Genomic DNA, 24112 nt, shown 5'->3' on the forward strand with positions numbered 1-24112 from the left:
GTGCTTCTTGGCAGCCCTGGAAGTGGACCAGAATTACTTCTGGTTTTGGTGCCAAGCACGCTGGAGAGGCCCCCCATGCTCCTGTGGGACACTCCATCCACCCTAAAATCGCAGTGATCACAAGCAGTGCTGCTACCTCAAGGTATGTAGAAAAAACTTTTGAAGCTGTGCCTGTGTCCGAATTGCTGATTCACTGATTCGGCATCAAATCTTCAGATTCGGATTTGGCCTAATCGAATCAGGGACAGTGATCTGAATGAACTAATAGAATTACTGTTCCTAGTTTGGGCCAAATCCAAATCAAATAGGGCCCATTTTGCACAGCCCTACTGTTTAGCAACTACTTTATCTATAGAAACAGGCCATACTTTGGATGATATAGTGGAAGCTTGTTGTAGGGAAGTGACCATAAACACATGTATTGTAACTGGTAGTTTAACAGTGAAAGGATTGATGTACTAATTATTGACAATAAATATTGTCAGAAGTATGTGCTGGCCCTGGGGCTCATTGTACATGCAGCCCCTGGGGCAGGATGGGGCGTGTGCTGCCTGTAGTGCATGGTCTGGACCTGGTGCTGCACGCAGTACCGAAGGGTGGGGATATGAGCTGCATGCAGTGCCCCAAACTGCCTGTTTGTGCTGCCTGCAGCACACTTGTTGACTGGTCCAGCCCATGCTCCATGTGGCTCCAGTATAGCTCTGTGGGCCGGATCTGGGCCATGGGCTGTATGTTGACACCTCTGCTTTAGGGCATGGTCTGCCACCACCTACAGTGAGATGGAATTTCAGAGGCTGTCACAGATTTTTCCAGAAAAGAACATAAGGCCCCCTGTGTTCAAATTGCCTCACCCCTCCCTTGTAAGGCAGTTTGAGCACCCAGTTATGAAACTTGGGCATATCAGTACCATGCACTTACCATGCCAGGCGGCAGCTGCTCCACTTGGACTACCTCTAAATCCAGACATACTGTAGCCAGAGTATTATGGTGGTCTGGGTGGTCATTAGTCACAAAGTGCTTGAATGTGCTCCTGCCTAGACTGGCAAGTTTGAGGTACAGACATGCTCTTGAATGTCCTATCTGAAGCACCAAGTGGAGCCATGAATGTCTTGAATTCTTTTGTTGAGAAGCTCTTAGTTTAATGCACACAATTGCCAATGACGTCTGGGCATACCATCTTCTACTCTAAGTAATTAATTTTTTTTTAAAAGGAGCAGGGACAGGGGGAGGAGGAAGCAAAGCTCTATAATGACATTCAGTAACCACCATAATGATTGCTCTGTTTATAACTTGTTTCCTTTCTTCCCCACTTCACCCCTCATTTCCCTTGACTGTTTAGATTATCAACTTAAGGTGGAGGACAGGGTTTGTCTGTTATTGTGTTTGTACAGTGCTTAGTACAATGAAGTCCTGACCTGATTTGAAGCTTTTAGGCATAACTGAAATACATACACAATGGGAACAGTAATGTTGAACTGGATTACAAATAGTAATAATGAACATTGAAGAGTACCATTAACCTTTCCAGGGTTGCTCTCCTCCTTCATTTCATTGGGAGCAGCTGTTCCAAGAGTGGGAATAACGAATGTCTGTTTTGTTTCTTGTCACGCAGTGTTCGGCAGAGTGTGGTGATGGAATACGAACGCGCTCGGTAGTTTGTATGACCAACCATGTCAGCAGTTTGCCGTTGGAGGGCTGTGGGAATAATCAACCTTCTGAAACAACCCCCTGTAACAATGGACCATGTGCGGGTAAAGTTGAGTGGTTTGCTGGGAGCTGGAGTCAGGTACATTTTACATTAAAATAGATGTTTCTATGTTGATTGCCAAAGATTTCTTTGGAGTGGGGAAGTTCTGGTTGGGTGTGCTATCCTGTAAATGTCTCTTCTTAAAGTATTTTGAGAAATGATTTTTAGGTTCCATTTAACTGATTTTCAGTATTTTTTTCCCCTCTGCTTTTATTTTTACAAGAGCATTTGCAGGAAAATAAAGTTGTTTTGTTTCTCTGGTGCTTTACTTTTTCTTCTCAGCTGAAGACATAGTACCAGATCTTGTCCCCTTTGTGCCACTGCCACAGGGTAGCTGGGGACTCCTTCTTGCAGAGGAGACATATGGTAACATAACTAGATTTATGCTACCTGTTGCCTCCTCCATGTAGAGATTTTTTTTAACTAGTACAACATGAATCATCCTTAGGTTGAGAAGTTACGTCAGAGGCTTGTTTGGTCCCAAAAACAGAAGAACAGAAAAGAGGTTTAAAGCTACCCATCACTCCAAATCTAGTTATCCCTGGGTTCTTGCCCACAAGACTCAGTTTATGCTAAGTCCGAACCAATACTATACAAGTTTCACACTGGAAGTGAAAAATAAGCAGCAACACTTTTGGAAATAAACTTTTTTAATGAAGTGTTTCTTGCCTTTTAAAGAGAAACAAAGAGAGACAACCTACAATTCAGAATATGTTGGCAGAAATATTTTTGAATGACATGTTTACATGAGCCTTTGGGTTGTTTTAGTATTAAGTCTTGTTCAATTTGTCCAAAAAACCTGTCCCTAAGCTCCAGTGCAATACTACTGTCCCACAGTGTCACTGCTAGTTCATGAGCCAGGAACACAATTCAAACAATTAATGACACTAGTTAAGGTTAATGATGGAATGAATTGCGGAAGACTTTCTCTACTTCCAGTTTCAGTTTAAAGGAAAGTCTCTTTATCAAGGCCCAGCCTACAATTATTATTTTTGCTTGCTTACCTATATTGTTAAGAGATGGGATACTTTGCTGATTTATTTATATCAGTAAAATGTTGTGGGAGATGCAGTTATACCAGCAGAACACCCATGATAGTTTGCTTCACACTGCTGATTTGAAACCAGCAGTACTGGTAGAAGTATTTTTATGATTGTATAATTGCATCTACAACTGTGAGATTTTTGTGCTTTAATTTTGCTTAAGTATAGGCAAGGTCTTAGCCTCCTTAATGGAGTTTGCATGAATTCTGATCTAAACCAGCAAGCATCATACATTATGCATTGATGCAGTTTCCTCATAAAAGATATCAGAAAGCTGTGGATGCCAGTTACAGCATTCAAGGGAAGCCAAATACTCCAAAAAACCATATTCTCCTCTTTGGACTGCTCATTGCAGAGCCATTGCAAATTCTGAATGTCTGCAGGGATGCATACAGGTCACAGCCAAAGCATTAAGCATGAGAAGACAAAAGCACTGCTAAAAACAAAAGTTGTTTTTGGTTTGGCTCCTCTGAGTTTTGAAGTGACAGGTGAAGAGAACAAAATTGGGCCAGTGGCCAGCTCCCTGGTGCTCTTTTACTAAGATAAACCTCCCCTTGTCCTAACATCTCAGTGTTTCTTTTCATTCTAATTGAAAAGTATTGCTCCCAGTGGGGAAGGAATTTCAGAAGTTGTCAACTGGGGCCCAAACATTTATATTGCCTTTGTGTGGACCCTTACATAACCTCAAGAGGCTTTCCAAGTGCTGGTACCAACATTCCACGCAGTTATTAGGAAAGCGTCTCTTGGCCAGGCCGTCGGTTTTGCCGTAGCAGAGATTCCAAGATGCTCCTAGCTGATAAGCAATGCTGAGATGGAGATTAAAGGGATCCAATTCTGAAAATACTTTGAAGTTGTGAAATGCAGCAGAAATGTGAATTACTGGTATTTTATAATAGTCACAACAAACTCAAACTGTAATTTTAACCATGTTTAGGAAGAGTACTTTGTGCAGATAGGAGCTTTCCATCCATTCCTATCTCCCCCGAACAGAAGGGAGCCAAATGTTGTTTTCAAACTTTCTTGCACTTGAACAGCTTGCAAATATCATCTTCCTCCTCTGAGGGGGTCAAAATGTATATAGTAAATCTAATCATTCTTGATCTACACATTGCTCCACTCACAGGCTTCTGGCTGTCAGCAATGAGTTATGCATCTCCAGATGATAAAGGCTTTTTTTTAACATTGTATCCAGATTACAAAGATGCAAGGATCTGCATTTAACCAGATATGACACCCTCCTATATGTAGTTTGTTAAAGTCATGGAAAACAATGATGGTGAAGTCAAGGAGGGACGCTGGGGTGGGAAGAGCCCTCAAAAAGATTTAAGGAAATGAGTCTAGAAATACCATGGAAAATGGTATGAATTGATTCTTCTTCCCTTGTTTCTTCTTTCAGAACAGCCCAATCCTTAAACATAATAGGTGGCAGCCAAAAGGTATTATGTGGAGTAAAGTATTTATTTAGGGCTGCTAGAAGAGTGGGAAGCAAAGAGTGGCGTTTCAACCTGGGGCTTCATTTTCTGATATTTTGCAGCTAGCTTGAACCTAGAAACAGGCAAAAACACTCTTCCATCTACAATAAAGAGCATATAATGAATGCACAGAAAGAACTATTATGCAGATGATACTTAAATAAAATATGGAACTTGTAGCTTTTAAATACTGAACTGGTTTGGATAACTGCCCAAATCTCAAACTAAACCTAAATGAACTTTAAATGTGGTAGGTTAATTTTTGTCTTGCACAATTCAACCCTGCAGAGTTATCGTGGGCATTAGAAGCATGAGTACTAAACTTCATGAGCAATTTTTTTTTGTATATCACAGTTGATATAAAAGAGTACTAGCAATCACATTAGGAAGCTTGTTTTCACAACATTGAGATTTCATTGTTGCTAGTTAGTTGTCACTGTCTCTAAGGAGTTATATTTTCACCTCTGTGCAAACAGATATCCAACAGCAAACCCTATTAACAGAGTGTTAAGAATTAATCTCTTTTATTGCTAATTTTCAGTGGCCTTCTATGGGGATCTTATCGGTAAGTCTGCAGTGTTGTTTTAGTAAGCCAATTTATCTTTCCATAATAAATTCTCTCTGACTATACAAACACAGCCACCTCTTACCTTGTCACAATGTAATCCCATACAATTCAAGAACTGCAGTAATATTAATTTCATTTTTAATCCATGCAGAACAAGTTGAATTATTCTGAAGTCTATAATCATATTTTAACCACTTTATTTTCAGTCCTTATCATAAATTCTCTGACCCACTCTCACATTGTTTGAGTGAGATCATATACTTGTTACTAACTTTTTACTTTAATAAAGTTGGGCCTAGTTCCAGTTAATTAAAATCTGTTCTAAAATTAATCTTTTTTTCTAATTCCCCTATGTCCTGATTAAGAAAGCGTCTTTTTGTTAAGAAGTCACTGTTTTAAACAGTTATTTATCTTGTTTTGCCCTGAGGCCACATGTTGTCCTGAGAGCATCTAGCGGTGGAAAATCTGCCTGGAAAAGCTTATTAGAGGATAAGTGTCTCCTACCGACAGGATCATAGCACAGACACTTGCATATATCAGCCAGTGAAGGGCATACAGTCAAGGCAGCTCCTACCATCAAGACTCCTCTAGAATTTTTAACAGAATGTTAAAGCTGCCCTCTTTTGGAAGAAGGACTGAAATAGGACAATGATAAGAGTAGGCTTAGTGGCAGAAGAGACAGCTGGTGTTTCCCTGAGGGTTTATTCTGTACAAGAGCAATTTGGTTCTGTTCTTCCTGATAAGAGCATGACACCATGCCTGTTGCTTCACTGCTAAGGTGTGCTTGCAGCTTCTGTGCTGCAGGTTCTGAGTTATATGGTTCTGAGCTTTTACTAATTTAAAACCAGGACTCTGCATATGGTATTGAAGATGTCCTAGGTACACAGTGGTTCTACACATTCATTAATGCACTATAGTTACTGCACATTAAGTTTAGTACTGGGTTAACCAAGTACTAAATCAATGTGAAGTAACTTGAGCTACTGCACAATAGCACTGGTGTGCAGGTTTTTAGCGATGCTTACTACGCAGTAGTTTAATACTACTGTGCAGTAGCATGTTAGCATGGTTTTTGCCCATCACACTACTGTGCAGTGTTATTAGGCTACTGCGCAGTTAGCATCTTATGTAGACATGCCCAGTGTATTAATTTTCTCCCTATGCCCAGTTCCTTTTCATTAGTACCAAGAGCTTTGTGGGTATCTGGTAAAGGGACAAAAAATTACACCAAATATATAAACAAACCCCACATTTTTAATAACATTCAAGTATTTTAGATCTGGATAAGCCTTTGAAAATCATACCTTTTCTTGCAACATAGAAACCAATGTGTCACTGGGATCATCTTCCAAAACCTTTCAAAAAGTGCCAGGAACAGTATCATATATGTATTTAACCTTTACAGAAGCAGTAAGAGTCCATGTGAGCCACATTTGCATTTCACAACTGGATCCAACACCCCATCACATAGATGCATGTAAACATTTAAAGAACACACTGACAGATGCAGATAGTTTCTAAAAACCACATAGAATGTAAGGATTTACAAAACTGCACTCCAGCTTCAGATGTTTATGCTTATAATCCTACTTGAATTGGAGGCATTATCACTGTTTGTAGTAAAATGCCCTCCCTTTTCCTAAAAGAAAGAGAAAAAGAAAGGATCCAAACACAGTTTGAGATTTTTCCAGGAGTGCTGATAGCAGTTGTATCAATTATTTTTCCCTTCATAAAGAAAGTACAAGAATCAACAAAGGCACAATATACAATCATAGGAAAGTAGGGCTGAAAGGGACCATGCAAGGTCATCTAATCCACTGCCTGCCTCAAGACGGGATCATCCCTGATTAAACTATCCCATTCAAGTGTCTGTCCTTAAAACACTGCTTTTTAAAAATAAATAAATAGAAGTCCAGGGATAAGGATTCCACAACTTCTCTAGGTAGCCTGTTCCAATACTTGACCACCCTCATAGTCAGAAAGTTACTCCTAATGTTTGACCTATTTTTTCCCTGCTAGATCTTTAGTCCATTGCTCCTTAGTCCTGTCCCCTACCACCACAGAGAAAAGTCCATCTTTGTCCTCTCTGTAATCGCCTTTCAGGTATGTTAAGACTGTTTTCAAATCCCCCCCTCAATCTCCTCATCTCCAGACTGAATAACCCTAACTCTTTCAGGCTTCCCTCCTAAGTTATGCTTCCCATGCCCTTAATCATTTTTGTTGCTCTCTTCCAGATTTTCCAATCTGTACATATCTCTCATCATTCATGTAGTAGTGGTAGATTCTGCACATAGTTAAGCCTGTTCTTGTCCTAGTCTATGATCAAAACTCCTTGATGCTACGGTAATACAAATAATAATTATTCAAGATCCATCTAGTCCAGTATCACATCTCTGAGAATGGCCAGCACCAGATACTTCAAAAGAAAGAGTACAAACATTCTAGTAGGTAGACGTGAGATAATTAGCATGTTTGGTATTAGAATAACATTATAATAACTACTTCCTTCTATGATAATATGACAGGCTCTGTGGATATAGGGAGAGCAGTGAATATGATCTGCATTACTTTAGCATGTCTTTTGACACTGTCTTCTATGACATGCTCATTACTAAATTAATATAACTGCTTGGTTCTTTCATGCTTAACAAGTAGTTGCCAATAGCTCAGTGTCTAGTTGTGAGAAAGTATCTAATGGGATTCCCCAGGTTCTCTCCTGAGTGAAATGTTGTTTATCATCTTCATTAATGAGCTGGATGATAGGATTGTGTGCAAGCTTAGTAAATATGCATATGACACCAAGTTGAGTAGAGTTCAGAAACTCTGGAGGGTACAACTAAAATCCCAAATGACCTGGAAAAATGGTGCAAAATCAACCAGATGAAATTTAACAAGGACAAGAGTCAAGTCCTGCAGTTGGGATGGAATAATTTCATGTACAAATACTGACTGGGGAATGATGGGCCAGGTTGCAGAACAAAACCTTCAGAGAAATATCTGGGGATTGTAATGGGCCATAAGCTGAATAGGAACCAAGGGTGTGCTCCTATTGAGGAAAAAACCCCATAGTATACCAGGTTGTATTATTTAACAGAAGTGTCTCTTGCAAATCAAGGGAAGTGATTCTTCAGCTCTATTCTGCACTGGTGAGACCGTATCAGGAGTTGTGTGTCCAATTTTGGGCCCCACACTTCAAGAATGAGTTAGATAGATTGTCAAGTCCAATAGAGTGACAAAAATGAATACAGTCCTTGGAAGCACGATTTATAAGGAAAGACTGAAAGAACTAGGGTTATTTAGTGTGGAGAAGAGAAGACTGAGGAGATTGGATTGATAACAGTTTTAAGTATCTGAATGGTGATTACAAAGATAGATATAACTTTTTCTCTGTCGCTTTAGGGGAGAAAACTAGGACCAAAGGGCTAAAATTGCAATAGGGGAAAACTAGGTTGGAGATTAGGGGATACTTTCTGACCATGAAGGGTGGTAAAGCATTGGTAGTGAATAGCATACCAAATGAAAATGTGGAATCTTTATCACTAGACATTTTCAAGAGCATGTTGAACAGACACTTGCTGATGATCCTGTCTTGAGGAGGGGGCTGGACTAGATGATGACTTTGTGAGGTCCCTATCAGCCCCTACTTTCCTATGATCCTACTTGGATCCTACTGGATCCAAGGTATTCTACAGCCAGTACCTTGAAGTGAGGGCTGCTAATGGTACTGCCAGTTCCTTGAGGATATTGCTTTTTTAATTAGCATTGGTTAATATATTTTCACAGTATATAATAGGTAATTGATCATATTTGTAAAGAAGCAAATACGCTGAGTGCCCAGGGAATGGACAAAAACTAATTCCTTGCAGAGCCTCTGATCTGGTGCTGGTTATAACCAGTTACACCAGTTAGACTTGAGAAGGCAGTTCTGCAGTGCCTTTCTTGAATACTTCTGCCATTCCTTTCTTGGAGCAGTCTGCACCACATAAGAAATGGCAGGTGCATGCTCTGTGCACTAAGGAAAAGGAAGAATGCCTCATTGGCACAATGCAAGAAGTTCATTCTTTTGAGGATTGGACTATTACTTTGGACACCAATGGACCAAGGTAACTTTTAAATTAGATACAGGGGCACGTATCTAATTTGAAAACTAAACCTGTGTACTATGAGAATAATAAAGTGAAACTTAGAAATGGGGACATGATTGCAACCAAGAGTGTTTGTGCACTGAATCTTAGGCCCAAGGGTAATATAGTAAAAGTTCAGTTTGTAACAGTCCTAGGAAAGGTAGTGCCAATTATTGGATTGTGGACATGTAAAACTCTAGGTTTGATTAAGAGAATGGATGCCATTGAGGGACTAGAAAGTAAGAACATAGAAGCAAGGCCTCTCCCCGGCCTATCCAAATCACCGAATCGCTCTGAATCTTCTGAAGCAGATTTGGCCAAATCGATTCAGGACAGTGATCCTAATCTCCAAATCAAATCACTATCCTCTGAATCAGCCAATTCCGAATTGAATACTTCCCTATTCACACAGGCCTACTGTAAAAATATGATCTAGACATACAATACATGCCAGGAAAACATCTACTTATTGCAGCTACGTTGTCCAGAGCATATGATATGACACAACGGAAAATGACAGAATTTCAGACTTAGACTTAGTCAACGATAATCTAACTAAAAGAGTGATTCCTGTCACAAATAAAAATTTGGGCACTAATCGCAGAAGCTACTTCTCAGGATACAACATTGCAAAAAATGATAACAGCTATATGTGTTGGTTGGCCTGGAAAGCATATACCTTGCCCCTATTTTTAGATCAAAGAAGAGCTGGCAGTACTGGATGGCATTTTGTTCAAAGGCTCACAACTTATTGTTCCAGCAGTGCTGGAGCATTGAAACATGCAGAAGAGTAAGGGGTGCTCTATATTGGCCCAACATAAATAATAACATAGACGATGCTGTAAACCTGGTATAATGTGTCATTTTGTTATTTATTTGGTATCAGAAAATACAGATCAGTGCAAAGAAAAGAGCTCATGAAGGTCATGGAGGAGCTCGTAGCTCTGTGGTGTCAAGTGGGCATTGACTTATTCTTGCACGCAGGAAAAAAATGTGATTTTTTTTCATCAGGTCACAGAATTATGTGACACAGGATTCCACAAGCTGTGAAAATAGACAATGGACCTCAGTTGAACTGCCTTGATTTTAAAGAGTTTGCAAATAAATATGGATTCCATCATAATGCTTCAAGTCCTAAAACCCACATTCTAATGGTCTGGTGGAAAATGGAGTACAAATAGTGAAGAAATTGTTGAAAAAAACTACAGATTCACACACCAATGTTTACCTATCACTCTTAAATTACAGGGCAACACCCATGAAACATGACTTGTCCTCAGCAGAAATATTATTTAACAGCAAACTCAAAACCAGGCTGCCAAATCTTGTGGATGATGCTCATCAGAATGAAAGGCAAAATGTAAAAACATTTAAAAAATTCAACAAACTCAAACAAAAATGGTACTATGACAGGGGTTCCAGGGAATTCCCACAACTGCACAACAAAGATATGGTGTTTATTTCAGATGGACCCATGTGGAAACAAAAAGCATTAATTTCTCATCAAGTAGCTCCCAGATCCTATCAAGTAGTTGCACCAGAAGGACAGTTATTAAGAAAGAACAAATGACACTTGTAGCTCATAAATGGGGAGAAAAGAAGCAGCATCACAAGAGTCAGCAAAGGAAACGGAGATAACAACAAAGGAACAAGAAACACCCGAGGAGATTGAAAATGACACAGAAGTAAAGACATCTGAACAAGGAAACCAGACAAGAACTGAACCAATAAGGACTGAGCATGCCGAGAAACTGCAAAAATCACTTAGAGCTAAAAAGCCAACACATAAACTAGTAGAGACCTATTAAAATGTGTTTTAACAGTGGGTTGAACCAAACTTCCAATGTTAGAATTACATGGAGATATGTTGCATGTAAAGGGGGAAGAAGTGTGAGTACCTTTAACAGTTTTACAGAGTTACTACATTGGTCCTGGGGCATTGCAGGAGGGTACAGTAGATCAGTAGTATAAGAAGGCTTGCTGAATAAATGAGCTTTATTCTATAAATTTAACTCCTTGGTCTTATGAGACTAACACAGTCCTAAAGCAAATGGTACCTGTGGATGTTGCTATCGGTGGAGGCAAACCACTATAAACAATTAGACACATCTGTAACAAGCTTAGGGCGACTATTTCAATATTAAAGCTAATCTTAAACCATAGTCCACAAGACAGCCAGCATGAAAATATGATGATAGTCAAGTAATATACCATTCATATTCACATCAGTATTCACCATACCATTTCTTTTTGTGAACATTTTGCAGATAACTTGGACATTTTGTGATTCATGGAAAGCAAATGAGAGGTTGCATATATCAGTAAAGCAAAGCAAAGCAGAGTAAAAACATTTGTACCCATCTTCAGCATCATGTTCACAGTTGCTGCCACTACTGGAAAATTACAAGGGTCTGATTTTTGCTAGTACTGACAAAGCCAGTGATGCAGAAGAGGAGGATAAAGAGCAGGGGTGTGTGAAGTGGGCCTTATTTGATTCAGATTCAGATTTAGCCCAAATCAGGGACAGTGATTCTATTTGTTGATTTGGATCACTGTCCCTGATTCAATTCGGCCTAATCCAGATCTGAAGATGCGATGTTGATCTGGAGAATCAGCAGATTTGGACATAGACACAGCTTTAAAAGTTTTTTCTACATACCTTGAGGTAGCAGGCATGGCTAGTGAATGCTGGAATGCTGGGGCACATGAAGTGTCCCACAGGACGGCGGGGGGGCCCTTCATGTGCTCGGCAGCGAACCCAGAAGTGGACTGGATACTTCCAGTCCACTTCTGGGTCTGCTGGGGAGCACATGGGAGAGCTGCCCCGCACCTCCCAGCTCTGTGATTGACTGCAGGAGGACCCTGGGTATCCCCCCAGACCCAGGAGGCACCAGTCACCGAGTCGGGGCATGTGGTGGGGGGCTGCGGCAGACCCAGAAGTGGACTGGAAGTGCTTTTGGTTCACTTCTGGGCCTGCTACTGAATGTGCTGGGGAGCCCTCCATGCTTCTGTGGGATGCTTCATGTGCCCCAGCATCACAGCACTCATGAGTCCCTGCTACCTTAGAGGTATGTAGAAAAAACATTTAAAGCTGTCTCTAGGTCTGAATCTTTCCAAATCTTTCTGAATCGATTCAGAGGGTTCTGATTAGATTTGGAGCGATTAAATGGTCCTCTGATTCAATTCAGATTTGAAGATTTGGCCCAATTCAGTGGCCAAATCTCCGCCAAACTGAATCGGGGACCAAAGCTTCACATGGCCCTGATGAACAGGCATTATTCTTTTTATTCTCCAACCTTGTGCCAAAGATCCACTATTATTATACTTAGGCTATAAGGGAGTTTACTACAAAGTTTTTGTGGTAGTGTTAGCATTGCCTTGCACTCATGGTGCGTGATCTGTATTGGAAGCTTCCATATCTGTTCTGTTTCGGTAAAGAAAACCAAGGAGGAACATAAAGTATTTTAGCATATTAGCCTACATTTGGCAAAGTGGAGACTAATTCATTGGAAATATATAATTAAGTTATTAGGAAAACATAATTATTGGTTGCAAGATTCTGTTTAGGACTTTAAATGATACTTTACATTTTAAATGCAGAAAGGTGCAATTTAACATTTGGTCTTGGGATGTACCCAAAAATATAAGCTGCTTGATCTGTGCATTGGTCAGACTAGGTCTGCCATCCATTTTCAGATGTCTGTTTTGATCTAAATTGGTTTCTGATACTTCATAAATAACAATAGGATTTGCAGCAGTAATCCTCAATTTTCCTTTGTACAAACTGTCATAGAAATCTGTATCTGGTGCTGGCATGTTTCAACTTATCCAGTTTCACATTTTGCACTTTAATGTTACCAGTCAAGTTCAGATATATCAACAAACTTTTTTGGAGTAAAAAGACTTCCACTTTTTCCGTTTTAATATCATGGATTGATATTTTAGCTTAGTGAAAGTATATTGCCTCAAAACATAAGCCAAGGTTTCCTGAAAATGTTGTTTTATAAAGAAAATCAATTTACCCTTATGATAAAATACAATTTGGGTAACAGTTTCAGGAAAAGTGGGACCACCTGCCCTTATAAATGTAATGTGGAGAGATCAAATACAGAAATCAAACAGCTTTGAAATGTAGACATAAGTAAACCTCTGCGTTTCTGCTTTTGTTGCATTTACCATATTGTGAAAAATAGTATTAAAATAATATTTTCATAACTTTAGTCAGAGTATCCTTTTTGGGTTTAGTTTTGGGAACTTTCATGAACATTAGAACTTTCAACAGAGCTGCTTTTCTACTTTTGTTACTTTTACCACATTTTGAAAAATGGTATTAAAAGTGTGTTTTCATAACTTCATTCAGGGTATCAGTTTTTGGGAACATTCACATATGTTAGGACTTTCAACAGAGCTAATTCTCTACAGAAAATATAACTTTTTCCAAGTAGAACACATCTCATTTGATGTGCCTTTTTGAAAAAACTTTTTGGGGAAGCATATTTTATTAGTTTCCCCTAATCCTCCAAGCACTAAAGCAGTACAGAAACGGAGTGGAGATGAGCCATAAGTTTCAGTTAAAGTCATTGGGCCTTAGACTTCTAAGCGACATAAGCAATTCAGAAAATGTTATCCTAGGTCTAATTTTGAATACCAGAAATCAGATTTGTATTATTATAGCACACCCCAGTAAGGAAAAGAATATACTTTTAACTTTATGGATTGTAAAGAAAATATGATTGTTTCATAGTGATTTATAGCTTGTGTGTCAATTAAAAAGCTTGGTCTTTTAAAAAATACTTCATTTCTTTCTTTTCCTTTAGGCATCAGTTAAATTAATTGCACCAAAGTCACTGCAGTATGCCAAAAATCAGTAATTTTGATATAACTAATTACTGATTTCAATATCCAAAAGTAGAGTTTGGGGTGCTATAGTATAGCAACTATAAGTGTGTTCTTTTTTTTTAAGATGATAAAATAAACTGTTTTTTGGAGACTGTTGTTAGGGGCCATTCCTGTTAATTTTTATGACAATTGTTTACTGCAGGGATGTCAAACATATGGCCTGAGGGACTGGATTCTTCTATCTGGCACCCAGTGCTGCCCCTGGGCCTGAGTAGATTCATACAGGGCATGGCATAGCACAGGGCAAGGCTGTGGGTAGGGTAAGGTCTGCAGATCACTCTTCTCCCACTTCTTCCCCCAGCATACCAGATTTAGCAGCTACTCCAGCTGGTCTGGGACCCACACTGATGTGACTTGGATCCCAGAGTGTCTGTAATGGGTGCTGCAAGCAGTGTAGTTTAGTTGGGAGCATATAGTATAGATCCCAGATTAACCAAAGCAGGTTATACAAGGTGCCCACCCTTGGTCCCTGACCAGCTAGAGCAGGCACCATGTACATTGTGATTCCCAGAGCAGGGACAACCCATGGCAGCTGGGCCAGATGAATTTGATGCTAGGGGAGTGTGAAATGGGCCCTATTCGATTTGGATTTCGGCCCAAATCGGGGACAGTGATTCAATGTGTTGATCCAGATCACTGTCCCTGATTTGATTCAGGCAAATCCGAATCTGAAGATTTGATGCTGATTCAGAGAATCAGTGATTCGGACAGCATTAAATGTCTTTTCTACATATTTCGAGGTACCAGGTGCAGGTCATGAATGCGATGATGCTGGGGCAGATGGAGCATGGGCGGGCCCCCACATCCTTGGCAGCGAACCCAGAAGTGGACTGGAAGTACTTCTGATCCACTTCTGGGTCCCCTGGGGAATGCGCTGGGCCCCTCCCCCATTCCCCCCAGCTCAGTGATTGGCCACAGGGACCTCGGGTGCCCTCCCAGACCCAGGAGGCACCAGTCACTGAGCTGGGTGGAGGAGGGGGGCGCGGAAGGGGGCCCGCGCTGTCCCTAGCAGACCCAGAAGTGGACCTGAAGTGCTTTTGGTCCACTTCCAGGTCTGCGGCCAAGCATGATGGGGAACACCCCCCCCCCCCCGCACTTCTGTGGGACACTCCATGTGCCCCAGCACTGCAGCATTCACAAGCCGCCTGCTACCTAGAGGCATGTAGAAAAAACATTTAAAGCTGAAACTATGTCCGAATCACCAAATCTTTCCAAATCAATTCGGAGGGCTCTGATTTGACTCAGAGAAATTAAAGGGACCTCTGATTCGATTCAGATTCAGAGATTCAGCCACATATTTGATAATTGGGCTGAATCTCTGCCAAATTGAATTGGGGACCAAAGCTTCACACAGCCCAATTTGACATCTCTGGTTTACTGGATACCCATAAGAAGCAATTAAAAGGATGGAACTTGTAAGCCTTGACTATGCAAGTTCTTGCTCAGTACTTAGCCTGTTATGGCCCAGCCAGAAAAAGAAAAAATATCACAGAAGGCTACATGGCCTTGATTCAGCAAAGCATTTAGAGCCAGATCCAAATCAACCTTGTAGTCATATGAACAAACATTAAGTGCAAGTTAGGCACATAAATAACAAAAAGTAGACCTGTTTACTCTTACTCCAGCAGCTGCAGAATACTTAGGTAACCAGATCCATTAAGTGCTTCCATTATGGCCAAAAAATATCCCTTGGTACCTAGGTTCAGATCTCCATTTTTTAAGAGACTGACCTAACCAGAAGCTTATTGGCTAGGCTGGGTGAAGTTCCCTTCCACCCTTCCTGTTGAAGCTGGACCAATGGATGGTAAGTACAAGGTTGATGAGATCTGAAGAAGAGCAATGAAGAGCCAGTATGACTCTGTAGCCCAGGGTAATGAGTCACTCTTCCAGCTGAGGATGAGTCATTCCTCTGGCAGTCAGTCATTGGCTGCACTCCTTCCAGTAAGCCAATCTTACCCCAAACAGCCTTAAAGCTATAGTATCAGAGCACTGCTAAACGGTGTGCTTGACAAGTCTTCTGGTGAGTTTGTAGGCTCCTGCTGGATTAAAGCTATATTTGGGGCAAGGTCAGCTTTTTGCAATCATAAATCTGATGGCTAGCTGCCAGAGAGATGACTCATCCTCACCTGGAGCAATGACTCATCACATCCAGTGAGGAGAGTATTCTCTTGGGAGAAGGAGTCCCAGGTTCCAATCTCTTATGCCAGAATTATTTCAGGTTTTTAACAAATGACTGTCTAATGTAAAATGCATTCATAGGAATCTGTGCTTGGAGGAGGAGTATGAGACTGGGGTTACTCTTCTCTGTTTGCTCTCTTTCTGGCATGGGCAACTGGTTCCTTCTGAATCAGGTGGGGGCACTTGTCCCCCCAGCAGCCAGTCAGCAACCAGGAGTGGGTGAGTCCCCCTATGGCCAATCATGCTGATGAAGAAGTGCCAGCGGCACACTGCTAGCACTTCTGATCCAGTGGCGATTGGTCACAGAGAACCTCCCCTCCTCACCCCCGGGTCAGCATGATCAGCCACGGAGAGACTGCTGGCATCATTTCTGCTGGTGCCCCCACACTCCAGCAGGCGCTCTCAGGAGGGGTGCCAGCACTCTCATCTGCCCCCCTGCCCATCACCTAAGCAGGGAATGCTGCTCTCAGGGGGTGCACATGCACCCTCTATGTGTCGCCACTGCTTTCTGGTACTGTGCGTCTTGTGCTGTTGGCTGTTCAAGAGCCCCACTTCAACAAGAAGGGTAGAAGGGAACCTCATCCAAACTAGCCTATAGCCTGGTGGCTAGGATTTTCTCATAGGAAGAAGATGTGGGGTTGAGTCTCTTCATGGTGGGAGGTCTTGGAGGCCAGGAATCCTACTTCCTGGGTTAGTGCTAGACCTGTACTTTATGGAGCAGTAGTAAGTTTCAAGTCCCCTCATCAACCAATACATTTCCGGGGTAAAGTAAAGTTGAATTTCAGGCAGAAAATGGAAGGAGTAGACAACAGATTAAGGATATGGTTTTCAGCATAGGAAATTAAAGGAGAGATCTGCCTAAATTCCAATGGAGGAAAGGAAGAAGATTGTACATGGAGAAAGGCAAGGGGAAGGAGAAGACTAGAACGAAGGAGTCCAGATATATATATGGACGTAATTAGGGCATTAGCAAGAATTTACATTTCTTCTGTCAGCAGATTAATATTTTCAAAATGGTGTACATCTCATGGGCTCAAGCCACTGCATAAGACAATTGTGAGAATAGCTAGAATACATGACTAGAATATCAAAAATACATAGAGAAACTATATGACCACCACCACTCTTTGTTCCCTGATACAGTGTTCAATTGAATGTGGCAGTGGAACCCAACAGAGGGAAGTTATCTGTGTTAAGAAAACTGAAGGTAATTTCGATGTGTTGAACCCCTATGAGTGTTCGTTTTTGGAAAGACCTGCTAGCCAGCAATCCTGCTATCTCAAGCCCTGTGGTGCTAAATGGTTCAATACAGAATGGAGCACAGTAAGTCCTTTCATTCTTTTCTATACCCATGCTGTTTGCTGCATCTCTGTCTCCTTTATATTAAACAAAACAAAAACACAAAAATGCTATGAAACTTTTGTGAAAAGAGATTTAATGTTATTTGCACATGGATTATATTGTAAATGAAATCTGCTTTGTGCTGTCTTAGTCGAGACTGAAGAATCCCACAACAGAAAGGAATTCCCTTGTAAGTAATGGGCTTTTGCTGATTCACCTGGTAGGGGAACAGAGACTAACCTTATTTCATGCTTATTTGTTGTAACTATTTCATTTGACCACGCTTTTTTGCAGTAAGTGGATGCGTGGTAATTTAGCAGCTGTTTCATTCTGGGGTGAGATTCTCTGGCTTGGTTTCACTTACTACAGAATAGGAGCTAAACTAACTAAACAGTTACATGAGCTGATGCATGCTCATGGGTGGAATGCTTTCCTTCCCCTTTAAGTCAGTATAATTGTTTCCTCTGCCCATAGCTATCATGTAGCCAATTCTAGATCACCCACACCACATATGGTGTATGGAGAGGGCATGTCGAAATGGAAGATCAGTTAAAGACCCTGCCGCTTTACTTGATCCTAACCTAACACAGTGGTCCCCTGTGGGACGACTACAGACAAGACAAATAAAAGCAGTCTTTAGCTTGCTTTGAATTATTCCAGTTTCCCGAGGATTAAGGAAGCAGGAAGGTAACTTAGGACCCCTTCCACACTTCTGGTTTTCCTCAGCTACAGTGAGTTTAAATTAAAATGGGATTCAATTAATCAGTTTTGCATAAAACAGAATGTGTATGTCTGAAAAACTTTGGAAGCACGACAGGCTAAGTTGAAGCTGTTTAGGACTCATCATTACTTCCAATTTTAGCTTTGATTTATAAAAAAGGAAGTTCCTAGTCCTTATGACGCTGACAAAAACCTTGTTAAGTAGTGGGGTGATTCTGCATGAGTCTGAAGACAGCCTGAAATAATGCAGAAGTGTGAAATGTCTCATTTATCCTGAATGTTAATTTTAATATGTACAGCCAACCGAGAACAACCTGCCTGCATATGTAGGACAATGGTTACAGAGAAATAGAAGCTTAGCCTGTGCAAAGAAGAAAGCATAGTAGGTCTTCTCCATCCTCCCAAGTTAGCTCATTAATGGGTCTTGTTTTCTGACCATCCAGTCTATGTTGGGATAGGCCTGATGTGTATGAACAGGGCCAGGAAAGAGGCTCTTGGGTTGAGTCTAGGACTACAGATGACCTAAACTGGGACTTCTTTGACTGAAACCTAGAAATTCTGGCCCTGTATTTCCTATGAAAATGAACCAGAGACCACTGCACTAACTGGTACTTAATGAAATTAAGACTAGAATAGGATCTCACAAGACTCTGAATAATTAGCTTTAACATAAGACGGGATGGACTGTGAATCAAAATTTCCAAATAATTTTATGAGAAATCCAGTGAGACACAGTGGGAAAAGTATTTGATCCAGGAGTAACTAGAAAAATACTTCTGAGTAAAATCAGAAATTGGAAATAAACTTGTGACATACTTTAAATTCTTATTTATGTTGAACTTTGAAGTAAACTAGAAAAGACCTGCTTTAAAAGAAATTAGATTATCAGCAATTTTGATGACCCTTGGTTAGAGTTCCTACCACAGCTTTGCAGCAGCATATCCATCAATCACCAGCCAGTGTTTTTGTGTTGTTTGGCTGTGGTTTTAGCTGCTCATTTTCCTCAATAAAGCAGCAATGCTCCCCTCTGCTGCTTCTTACTAAGAAACTGCCATGCTTTCTGCTGCTCCTTCTGTGAATTTTTTGCTGATTTTTCTACAATAGAAAACAACTGCAGTGACATTGAAGTTTTCAGTTCCAGTGTAGTGCACACAGGGAAGAGTGGGGCTAATTTGGGTTGGTTCTTTTTTTCTAAAGAATATCCGTTTGTGGCTCTGAACTTAAAATGATGGAAGGGGAATATCAATCATTTATATATGGCTTAATCCTGTCAGGTGTTGAGCAATGGGTGGCTCTTAATTTAAGTTTAATGGGAGGTGTGGTTTCTGTTTTATTCAGATTTTTATGCCAGGGCAGTCTGCAACATTAAAGATTGGACCCATATCAGTTTGTGTTTCTCCTTTTGTTTTGGTTTTACAGTATAACTTTATCATTTAATAGGGATAAAAATAAAATGTTTGATAAATTAACTTCATTCATAATAGCAAATACACTTTTCAGTTAGTGTTGAGAGTTTTCTAAGGCGTGATTTAGCCACCCGTTGAGGTCAGTGAGAATGTTGCTATTAACTTCAGTGAGCACCAGATTCAACCCTGAGTTTGCTGGTGTGGTCCTTTAGTGCATTGTACAATGAGACTGCACCCTTACCTGCAGCTTTAAATCACTTATATGATGATGACTATAGATTTCAAAGAGGCAGCTCAAGGTTGTTGATTATGATGTTTTGCTTCTTGGGAACAAATACAGAGTAGCCTGTATGCCACTTTACTATACCACATACATAGCATGTAACTCTGTAGTCTCTAAACATTTGGGAAATCAGGATATATCTGGGAAGCTCCCTTCTGAGAAAAGAATATGTTGCTTTTCTTGAGCGGAATGAGTCTCGCTGCGAGAAGGTTTGTAAGGTATATGGTAATGTCATGTTAGATGCTGTGTATGATATAGGAAAGGGTACCACCAGGACAAGAGTGATTTATAAGCTTTTGGAAATGAAATATAAACTAAGCACCCTGCTGGTGGAATCAGTAACAAATATAGGCTGCAGCATGCTGGAATTTAATTTATCATTTTTTTATTACAGGATGTTATTTATAGAGTTGTTTTATTATTTATGAGTTGCTTTAACTTAAAATAATTTTAATGAAACCTTTGACACTGCACTTAATATAACCGAGTAACAATGTGTTTTCCTTTGAACACACATTCCACTGTGTGCATACACATCAGGAGCTCAACTTCAGACGATTTTTGGCATCAGCAGTACCTGAATACTGTACAACTGCCCTGTTTGTCCCTAGTATGATCCTTTTCCTCAGTTCCCATCAGCTGCATAGATACACTCCTGCAGTCTGAACCCGCCCCCCCTTATGGCCTTCAGCAACTCAGAAGCCTGTTTTCTTCACCCTTTTCCCTTGTTCTTGTTTATGTGCTTTTTCAATTAATTTGTCTCTTTTCCCCCCATCTTTTCCCCAGTCTTTGTCACTATGTTTTTAGTGAGTCCCGAGGTTCTCCTGGTTTCTGCATATGACTCATGTAGACGCACTGAACCTTCTTGTTTCACTTCACTTCAACCAGGTCTCTTCTTCAGCCATTAACATGGTTTCTGCCATAATTCAAGCTTTATCCCTCCTGTAATGGAGCTCTGTTTTCCATGGATGCCAAGTGTGTCTAGTGTTTCATATCCCTACAATGTGTGCTGTTTGTAAGTTGTTAAATTCCTGGGTCAGATAGCGATGCAAGGCCAGACTTCATGTTTACCCTCTGGGTAAATATATAGGGTCAGCCTTGAACCCCAAAACACAAGACTTAGCTCAGCCTAAGCACACAAATAAGGTCTCTCTTGCCAAGACTGTTCTTTGTTGACATCAGAGAACTCCTCCAGCGAGCACACAACTAGGGATCGCCACAGTTGGAGATTTTCATCTTGGTGTGCCTCAGTGAGTGCCTGTTTAATATCTCCTTGCTCATTCTACTTCTAAACTTCGTGGCCTTGAATGGATTTTGACACAGCTTAGCAGTGTGCCAGTACTGAAGCCTTGGTACCAACATTCGTTCCAGAGACCCCAGCTCTGTGGTGCCAAGGAAGCACAAGGATAAGTACCCCAGGGACACCTCAGCTTCTCCTTTGCCACCTAGTCCTGGATCTGACACTTTGGCACTGACTTCTCCACACCAACAACTTCAGCACTACTGCCAACTACTGCATCAAGATACAATATGCCTCAGTATCTTCCCACCCTCCAGTGCATTCTTTCAGTTTTAACTTGCTGCCTGATTCCTTAACAGAGACCACCTCAGCAGTCATCTGTCTCAGCAGTTGACAAAGTGACAGTGCTTTCACAAGTGCAAGCATTATAATACTGCAGCCCCATCAACTTACTACTCTTTAGGAGATAGACAAAACCTTTAATGGTGCAATCAAGAGATTAATTCTGCTCTCTACAGTTCTACCCTTCCCTTCCTTTTCTTTGGCAACCTCTTCAACTATTTTGAACAGGCAGATGTCCACATCAAAAAAGGCCATGCCTAGACTGCAAGCTTACTATGCCCAACCCTAATGCCCTCATACATACTGTGGTTCTTTACACAGATCTTACAAACTAGAAGCAGAGTAGCTGGGTTTAAATGGGTAGCATGGGGAAGGGCTAACTAACACCATTACTCAGCAATACTAATCAACCACCCATGACATAATTTTTTTCTTTCAGGCGGAGGACTAAGTGGAGCAAAGCAGAATGTTTGGGCCTACTCCAAATACCTCATACTCAACTCTGTATAGGGACATTTCTAACAACATTTTACTTCAACAGGTTCTTCTCTTCCAGCATTAGAGTCCACAGGAGAAATTTTTTTGCAATACAGAAGAGGGACATTTTACAGTGGTTTCTAAGGATGGAATAATGATGGATAATGTAGCCATTTTGAACTTGAAGGCATAGGAGTTTAAGTCACTTTTCTTTTCAGTTCCTGAAAATTGAATTAAACTCCTACACCCTCAAGTTCAAATTCAAGTTCAAAATGGTTACATTATCCATCATTATTCGGTTATTCCATCCTTAGAACTAAGGTTTGCATCTCTCATCTTTCAGGATGCTTATTTTCACATTGCTACTATAGTGTCTCGTAGAATATCTCTCTGCTTTGTGATACCAAGAAAATCCCTACCTTTCAGCCTCAAGAGTCTTTTTCAAGTCCTTAGGGTGGTAGCAGTCCATTTAATGAGAACAATTTAGCCTGATCTGGACTACTGACTGGAGAAAAGCAATTTCTTCCCAACATGTGGCGGAAAACTTCTGTGCCACCCTCCATTTGTTTCATACTCTAGACCTGAAGGCAAATGTCAAGACATCAAACTTTATCCAGGTTTAGATTCCATAGTTTGAAGAGGCCACTTTAGATTCTCTCTCAGGCAGAGGTTTTCCTTTATTAAGACCAGTTCCAGGTCTTGCTGGATTTTATTTTGCAGGGGGAGGCTCACCCAACAACAATCAAGACTCCCTTTATCTTTCATCAGTCACGTGGCCTCCTTTGCCTCATGCCAGATTAAGGAGGTGACCATTTCCTCACTTGTTAGGTCTTCCCTCCCATGGTAGGCAGAAAAATTAAACAAACACCTGGAACACCATTTTTCCCCCTACTCATCAGCCACAGTTATCACAGTTGCCTCTTTTCTAGGGTGGGCAGCACACAGAAACAACATTCAAGAGCAAAGCACCTTTTTTGCTCAAGAGATAAGGATGCATATCAATGTCCTGGAGCAAAGGGTGATACACAGAGCCTGGCAGGCATGCCTATCAGGGGCCATCACGTACAGCGTTCCATTACCACCATGATGTTCCACGAGAATAAACAAGGAGATATGAGACCGTCCCTCATTTGCATGGAGGTGATCAGATTGACATATGTATCTGAGCTGGCAGATATAATTATCTGTTGCCATGCAGAGACGGGCTTAATTATTCTGGGCATCAACAAGAAGTGTTTTGCATTTTGTTCTGGGAGAAATCTCTTTTAATATTTGTTTCTATCTCCAAGACACAGTTATTTGTACCCAAGACTGTCTAATAGACTGTCAGAGTGTTACATAAAATTCCTAAGGGGGGAACTACCAACAATGATCAGAGCTTATTCCTCCAGGGCCAAGTGATTTTGCCTGCTTCTCTATGGAATATATCCCTCATATTTTAAGGCAGCTGTCTAGAACTCCATAGGCAATTTAACCAAGCATTATGCTACCACAGAGGCCTCCAGAGAGGACAGTGTATTTGGTAAACCAGCCCAGCTGTTGCTGTTTACAGGGCTCTGCAAATTGACCCCAGGTGAGTGGGTACTGCTATGAAAATCACCCACAATGGAAAGTTTGTGTGGTCAAGCACTTCAAAAAGAAAGATAATGTACTTTATATTTTGTCCATATGCACACTCTTCATCCTGCCTTGCTTCTCTGGTTCTTTGAAACACCTCGCACTGGGCAAGAAAGTGTTCCAAAATGGGAATGTACATATGGACAACACATATAAAAGAGCTCAGTTGACTGCTAAGTATCTACCGTATCGTCACACTGTAATGTGTTCTGCTTTTTTCCCTTCCCTGTTATTACCCATTCTTTTGTGTAACAGTCGTAATAGGAGGTCCTAATCCAATAAATAATGATTACAAGCATAGACTATTTACCATAAAAATACATTGGCCCACAGCACAAGCTGATAATACAGCCTAACAGTATTTCCCATACTAGAAGTAGCTAGTTCACAGGATCTGCCTGTTTAGATTTAGCTTTTTCAGATATATATATTCTGCCAAGTGCCTAGCATGGTTTGGGCAATCAGGATTTGTGGTAGAGGTGATATCTTTTATTAGACCAACTACCGTGTTTCCCTGAAAATAAGACACTGTCTTATATTTATTTTTCCTCAAGAAGACACACTATGGCTTATTTTCAGGGGATGTCTTATTTTTATTAAGTATACCGTGTTTCCCCGAAAATAAGACACTGAGAGAGACCCACAGTGCTGAGTA

At 40.8% G+C, this 24112-nt stretch overlaps 1 protein-coding gene across 2 annotated transcripts in view; it reads left to right on the plus strand.

Moving 5' to 3' along the window:
- Window positions 1-24112, plus strand: part of THSD4 (thrombospondin type 1 domain containing 4) — a 639363-nt gene that overhangs the window by 595030 nt on the left and 20221 nt on the right. For both annotated transcript variants that reach the window (XM_019533460.1, XM_019533461.1), the window contains 2 exons: window positions 1613-1786; window positions 17175-17354. In XM_019533460.1, the coding sequence (XP_019389005.1) occupies window positions 1613-1786; window positions 17175-17354 (354 nt within the window). The remainder of the gene's footprint in view (window positions 1-1612; window positions 1787-17174; window positions 17355-24112) is intronic.

This window comes from Crocodylus porosus, unplaced genomic scaffold (assembly GCF_001723895.1).
Source record: "Crocodylus porosus isolate Cpor-Errol unplaced genomic scaffold, CroPor_comp1, whole genome shotgun sequence".
NCBI classification, from domain to species: Eukaryota; Metazoa; Chordata; order Crocodylia; family Crocodylidae; genus Crocodylus; species Crocodylus porosus.